The sequence below is a fragment of the Phyllostomus discolor genome, chromosome 13, assembly GCF_004126475.2.
Source record: "Phyllostomus discolor isolate MPI-MPIP mPhyDis1 chromosome 13, mPhyDis1.pri.v3, whole genome shotgun sequence".
NCBI classification, from domain to species: domain Eukaryota; kingdom Metazoa; phylum Chordata; class Mammalia; order Chiroptera; family Phyllostomidae; genus Phyllostomus; species Phyllostomus discolor.
In genome coordinates this window covers 19,289,455-19,296,210 of record NC_040915.2, presented here as the reverse complement: position 1 = coordinate 19,296,210, position 6,756 = coordinate 19,289,455, and the positions used below count along the sequence as shown (strand labels likewise).

Below are 6,756 nucleotides of genomic sequence, written 5' to 3'. Positions count from 1 at the left end.
TAGGCCCCAAAATGCATAAGTTCAGATTCCGACCCTCTAGTTCCTGAGAACATGACTGTTTTTGGAAATAGGATCTTTAAAGAGGAATGGAAGGTTAAATGTAGTCATTGATTGGCCCTTAATCCTATATGACTGGTATCTTATAAGAAGAAGAGATTAGGAACCCGACCGGCGCAGAGGGAGAACGCTGTGGAGCTGAGGGAGAGAGCTCTCTCCGAGCAGAGAGGCCTCCAGATAAATCCAGGTCTGGATCCTCATCTGTCCCACCTACCTTGTATTTTCCTCAGTTTTTTGTGGTGACTTCAATATTTAATCAGATCATACTGTTTTTAATCTCTTCCCCAACATGATCAACAAGATCTTTTGCTGATGCCCATATGTCACTCAGTCCCCTTTGAATGGTAGCACCTAAAGTATGTATGTTATTTTTGGTCTGTTCTGATTAGTTGATAGTATTGTGCATTCTCACTTTATCTTCCTCCAAATCTGAGTTGGCCTCTTTTCCTTAGTGTAGCAAAAGATAACATAAGACTAACGGTCAGGTGAGATCCACCCACTGACACGTGCTTTACTTAAAAAATTTGAGTCGCTTTAAAATGGGAGGCTATGAGCATATTCGTCGCTCATCAGAATGTGTATAATCTCTCCAGTTCCCAGCTTCAGTAGGAGTAGAGGAAATATTTTGGTGTGACTTATAGTCCAGGAAAATGACCATAGATATTCTCCTTATGAATCATAGAGACGAGCCAGACAGTTTTCTGCTGAGATTCTTTTATTGAAGAATCAAACCCATGTGTTTGCCCCCAGAGCCAACTCCGAGAAACTGGCTCTCTGTGTGGAATCTGCTAAAGGATACTTGGTGCCCGTGAGCATCCAGGAGGCTCAGCACGATCCGTAATTTGCCAAATAGAGTGCACCACGGCTCTTCCTACAAGAGAAATCATTTGGAGACCGTCAATAAAAGTTTCATATCTTTGGGTCAAACCAGTCCCATAAGAACACAGCATGAAAGGTGAGTGAAACCATAAAACTTCAGCGAGGTGAGTAAAAAAATTTCAATGTGCTCATGAAAACCAGTGCCAGGAGCCAACAAAAATCTGTACATTTCTCTTTTATCTGTCGCTACAAAATATTGTAACAAGCCTCGTTTTTCTGTCTTCCCTATCTTCCTACTATCCACTTTCTTTCTATTTTCCTCTCTTTCCCTCCTTGTACTTCTTCTTGTAAAACATTATGAGTATCAGTGAACCATCTCACTCTTATGCTTCATAACAGCATTCAGCTTATTCGGTAGCTGAGATGGCTTCTGGCTCTGTGAGAAAGGCTATTTCTGCAAGTAATACATTGAATTCAGCACTTACGCAACAGCATTGCAAAACAGACATCTGTTGCCATACACTGCTCCATCAGATCCACAGTGAGGTTTGTACTCCATGGTGCAGAAAGAAGAATGCCCGGTGCACTGAATCTGTCCAGGTCCAAAAAAAAAAAAAAGAGAGAGAGAGAGAGAAATAACAATTTCAGATCATTAAATCATAAAAAAAGAAAACTGTTTAAATACCTCAGGGGTTATTTAGTCCAAAAATCCCATATGCAAAAAGACATATTCTCTGCAGTTTACATCATCTGACCCAACAATGGTGAGCCTATCATCACAGCAAAGCATAGCTCAGCTCAAGGTCAAGGCTTCCGTCTCTCTCTCATGCTCTACTTTTGAGAGTGACAGATACATCCTGTGGATTCTATCTTGTACTTCATATCCAAATTAGTCCTCTCCTCACCATACTGTCATCCACCTTATTCAGGCCTCAGTAGGTCTTGCCTACACATTTGCAATTTGCCAATTTATTGCCCAGCCTCCATGCATTATCTCAGACTCCAGTCACCCTCCCCACTGAGGCCAGAGTGATTTTTTTTTTTACAAACCAAATTAGATCTTGTTCTTCACTTATTTAATTCATTCCCCATTCAATAGCAAGCATCCTCATGACCGCGCTTATGTCTCCAGGCTCTTCTGCTCTGCCTCCCATGTTAGGCAGTTCCAGGACTGAGTTCCATGGGTGTTTCCTGCCCCTGACCACCCCTGGGCCGGGGCAGATGGTGTTTTTCCTATTTTACGTGCCCTTACCTGCTTTATCCATCAAACTAACTCCTATTTCTCCTTAAAAGTCGGGTCAGCTACTTTGATAAGTTTCATGATGACATTTCTCTCTCTCATCCATCACCCTGGGTTAGGCGCCCCTTCTTAAAATGAACTATGTTTTACATGTTTACAGTCTTATATTGTTTCAAAGTTTATTCTAATCATTGACATCCACTCACATAGCTCTTTACCCCTAAATTGTCTCTATATTTGTTCTTGAATTTTTTTGTTTGTGCTTTTAAAAAAAATAACTTCCTTTATCATTATGAGGGTGGCCTTGAATCCCTACTTCCTTTGAAATCCTCTTCTTAACCTGCTAAATAGTAGCAGTGTTGGAAAATAGCCACATATACACCCACCTGCCCCAAGTAAGGGCTCTGAGTAAAGTTTCTGAAGTTTTCCTTTGGGTCAATAAATCAGCCAATACTTCAGGTCATCTCTTTAGGCTGGTCAGATGTCTTTATACATAGTCATGAATAATTTTAAACTACATGCTCTAAAATACTTTTCTGGTATGAAATTAAGGAATTAGTGTAACATTTTACATAAGAATAAATAAAATTCCTGCCCATACTTACACATTCCCCATCATGAAGTTTTCTGAGTTGAAGTCCTCTTTCTCTGGAAGAGAAAATTTTAGTGAGTGGGTAATGCAGCTACTTGATATTTCGTAAATACAGAATAAAATACAGCCATGTGTCATTCTGTGTTGTCTCTCCAGGACTAAGAATGAGGAGTTCTGGTTAATATTCTATTCCAGTTGGCTAATAAAGACCATATATATGATAGGTGATCATTTTGCAAACAAATAGAAACATAACAAAATAGATCAATACTGAAAGGAGATTGGGCATTTTAAAAAATAGTTCATGGCTATTCAGATCAAAAAGGAATGATATAGTGTGAAACATTTTTGCAATTAAAGAAAGGAAAATAAGCTCTAACCCATCTCTGGCATTAACAGTGTGGTAATTTTGTTATAGTTACTTCTCCTTTCTGAGTATTAGATCCCTGACTTTTAAAAAGAGGATATAAGAAAATATAATCAGTGAGAACCCATAGGCCTTTAAACTCTTATGGTTTTAGTACTGTATGAGTTTGCATAGCCTAGAGATTTTATTCTGAATAACAATGGATATTACACTTGACTGTAAATTTCAGAACAGCTAGAAAAGAAAAGAAAAGAAAAGAAAAGAAAAGAAAAGAAAAGAAAAGAAGGAGAAAAATGATGACAAGAAAAATGAGCTCATTTCTATGTACATTCACTCGGCGTCTGCTGTTTAGCTAAGATTTGATATGTTTTATCACAGCAAATTCTAAGCACTGTTCTAATTTCTTTCTCACAGATGAGAAGACCAAAATGTGTAGTGGACCGGGTATTTGCCTTCAGTCCCAGATCTACTAAGTGCAGTTGGAATTCTAACCCAGATGTCAGACACCCATGCCCATGATTTGAACCACTAATCATAAAATAGTGAATTCAAATTGCTGGAATGGCTGGTAATAACCATTCTTTCATTCTCCTGAGATGAGAAGCTGAGATGTTTCCAGTGAGGAGTTAATATTTAATGTGTGGGGCTGGTGGTGATGGGGATTCCAACCGGTTCCAACTACTCATTTGTACGGTCACTCTCTTCCCCAGACTTTTTCAGGCAGCCACAAGAAGCAACATGAAACTTCTCTGGAATATGAAAGAGAGATCAAAGTCTTGTAATGGTGTCCATGGCTAACAGCCTAAATAAATATAGCTGTCTTCTGAGTTCCTATTATGCAATAAGAATAATATAACACAGGGCATTCATATAACTTTGATCAAGATACATGTTCTGCCTGAGACCAGTCTCCCTCAGTGTAATGTGGAAACAAAAATGTGTATATGTAGCAGCTAGTGCCTAAGGGATACTGTATAATATGAATGGGAATTTCACTGCATAGCTATATATATGTATATATATAAGATATATACATATATACATACATATATACATATATGTACATACAGAGTATATACATATATATAGCTAAAGATATATATATATATATATATATATATATATATATATATATATACCCTTAGAGATATAACTAATTTTTTTATTTTAACAAAGCAATGCCCAAAGAATATTGACAACAGGTAGGATTTGTCAAACTATGTTTTTAAAAACCAAGCAGATTTTGACCAATGTGGACTTTGTGATCTTTAAAAGGAAGGGAGGACTCCAAACTGAACATCATACTTACTGTTGCTTCATACAAAACATGCATTCATTACTGTAAATTTCATTATCTGAGCCACACATTGGTTTATATATCCTTGAGCACGCAACCTTGGCGCCTTTTGCCCCTGAGTATTGGGAGCAGTCCACCTGTAAATTGGAAAAAAAATTGATACCCTCCATTTTCTTCAATTCTATAGTAATTCTCACTTCAAAAAGGAGAGAGAAGAGAGTGGAAAGAGTGCTAGCCTCTTCAAATTTTCTGCAAACATGTCTAGAAGATCTTCTATGGACCAGGTGCTGTGCTGCAAAAATTAATCAGACCTAGAACATTCCTTAAGGAAAATAAGAATTGGCTATTTAAGAAGGAAATATTGATCTTCCCTTTTAGGGTTATAATGCAAGTCCAAAGGGATAATGAATGTGAAAAATAATCAGAAAAGTTTAAATACTACCCCAAAGTAAAATTTACTTTATGTGCTGCTTCTATTTTGCAAGGAGATTCCTTGTGCAACCTTTAAAAGAAATACTACTGGGACAAGAAAAGTAGGAACAATATTACCCTCTGAGGAATTACTTCAGTCCAACAGGAGCCAGTCTGACTACTTCCTTGGCTCCACTGGCACATTGGCTCTGATTCCATTCTCACAAAGACCACACAGAGAAGGGTGTACTCACCTGTGTTCCTCTGGCTTGATTTCCGGAAGAGAGTGGAATGAGATGCAATTGGAGAGAAGGCATAGGAGAAAGAGCAAATTCCACAGTTAGAAATGCAAAGCTAAATTCATTGTTCACAGTACCTAAAACCATTTCCCAACATCCTTTGCCTAGGCCAGATCTAGGAGAGGTCACTTCTCTACTCAGGACCAACTTAGAACGAAGACAGAGGTGTACGTGATCTCTGGGGAGAAACATGGGGGCATCTCTGGTCATAGGAGGAAGGGCTGTCCCGGGTATCCAAGAGTTCCTGTGGGCATGCCTAGGGTAGGGTTGGATGATGATCTCACAGTTGCATAAGTGGTTTCTGAAAGGACAAGTCAGAATCCTGAGGGATCCTGATCAGGAACTGAGTGAAGAGCCTGCAATCCTTTTATTCCTTTACATCTCTCTTCCTCTTCTTGAAAGTCCCCACTTTGTCAGTCAGATCAATCCAAGTAAATGCCTTCTAAATTTTCTTCTGACTTTAGCATTCTGTAATTACTAAGAGCTGAATACATTGCAATTAACATAAAGGCATGAGTGTTTAAAAGGAATCTTAACTCACCAGGTGGAGAGACAGCCCATGTGGTGGCTGCTAGAGCAAGAACAGCAAAAGCAGTGATGGTCTTCATCATGGTGATGAACGAGGATACTCAGGATACACTGCTCTGAGGCAACACGTCCAGAGAGACAGACAGAGGGAGAACGGTCTGCCTAATGCACACAGATATATATATATATATAGTGCACATATGAGGGCAGAGTCCTGCTTTCATTAAAAATTGACCTTTTTAATGATTGGCTGTTTACTCAAGCTAGGGCATTTTTTTTTTCATTTGTCAAGGAAAGCTTCCTTATTGTCTTGATTTATAGAGAGTTGGAACACTTACGCCCTGTAACTCATCTACCAAAAGGTGTTTTGCGTAATAATCCTTTGATTACTCAGCAAATACAATGGCATAGTTATATTTGAGAATAAATACACCATAGATGCAGTAGAAAGAAATAAAATTGAAATGACATGTGTCAAGTTAGCAGTGAGATCCCTCAATTCAGCCCCTGATTCATCACTAACATTTTCAGAAAAATAAGAGACACTCCATAAAATGACATGTGTAAAGGGTATAAGTTTGCATGGTGACAGATAACTATTGAAATTAGTGGTGTGATTACATTGTAAGGTATGAAAATGTCAAATCACTATATTACGTACTTGAAACTAATATAACTAATATGATATATACCAATTATACTTAAATGACTTTTTTAAAGGTTAGATTGGATGTAAGAAAGTTGAAATACAGAAAGTAAAAGCAAGGAGGACATTGCTTTTAAATGTACAGTAGTAGATAATGTGAATAGTGAGCACTGTAACACCTTGCTTTTCTAGGGTATGAAGATACTTTACTTCTATGAAGTCTTGTTAAATGATTAAACTGGTAAATTGTGTAGACCAGTATTATTGCTACTTAGCAGATGGGACAAAAACTCAGAAAGATTAAATGGATTCTATTTAGTCCCATAGGTCAGAGTGGAGACATCTAGTTCTACAAAATCCTAGCCCTTTATTTCTCTCCTAAAATACCTTTTTTCCTACATTAAGATATATTATTTAATAAATAAAATGGGCATTTATAATGAGAGTTCTGGTTTTAGCATACTGTCTCATGCTTCTTAAGAGTATAACCATGATATTCT

General features: G+C 37.8%; 1 protein-coding gene across 1 annotated transcript; it reads right to left on the bottom strand.

Moving 5' to 3' along the window:
• Nucleotides 1–754: 754 nt before the first annotated feature.
• Nucleotides 755–5,805, bottom strand: LOC114510303 (double-headed protease inhibitor, submandibular gland-like). The gene is made up of 6 exons (XM_036014006.1): nucleotides 5,624–5,805; nucleotides 5,038–5,051; nucleotides 4,385–4,509; nucleotides 2,722–2,764; nucleotides 1,362–1,468; nucleotides 755–928 (listed from the first exon to the last, which is right to left on the bottom strand). Exons 1-6 carry the CDS (start codon nucleotides 5,691–5,693, stop codon nucleotides 883–885), a joined length of 405 nt encoding a protein of 134 aa, XP_035869899.1. The 5' UTR covers nucleotides 5,694–5,805; the 3' UTR covers nucleotides 755–882.
• Between the last annotated feature and the right edge of the window lie 951 nt (nucleotides 5,806–6,756).

Coding starts and splice junctions, on each gene's coding strand:
- LOC114510303 (XM_036014006.1), bottom strand. CDS start 5,693: ATGATGAAGACCATCACTGCTTTTGCTGTTCTTGCTCTAGCAGCCACC. Junction 2,765..4,384: donor ATGTTTTGTATGAAGCAACA/GTAAGTATGATG, acceptor TTTCTCTTCCAG/AGAAAGAGGACTTCAACTCA. Junction 929..1,361: donor CTGTTTTGCAATGCTGTTGC/GTAAGTGCTGAA, acceptor TTTCTCTTGTAG/GAAGAGCCGTGGTGCACTCT.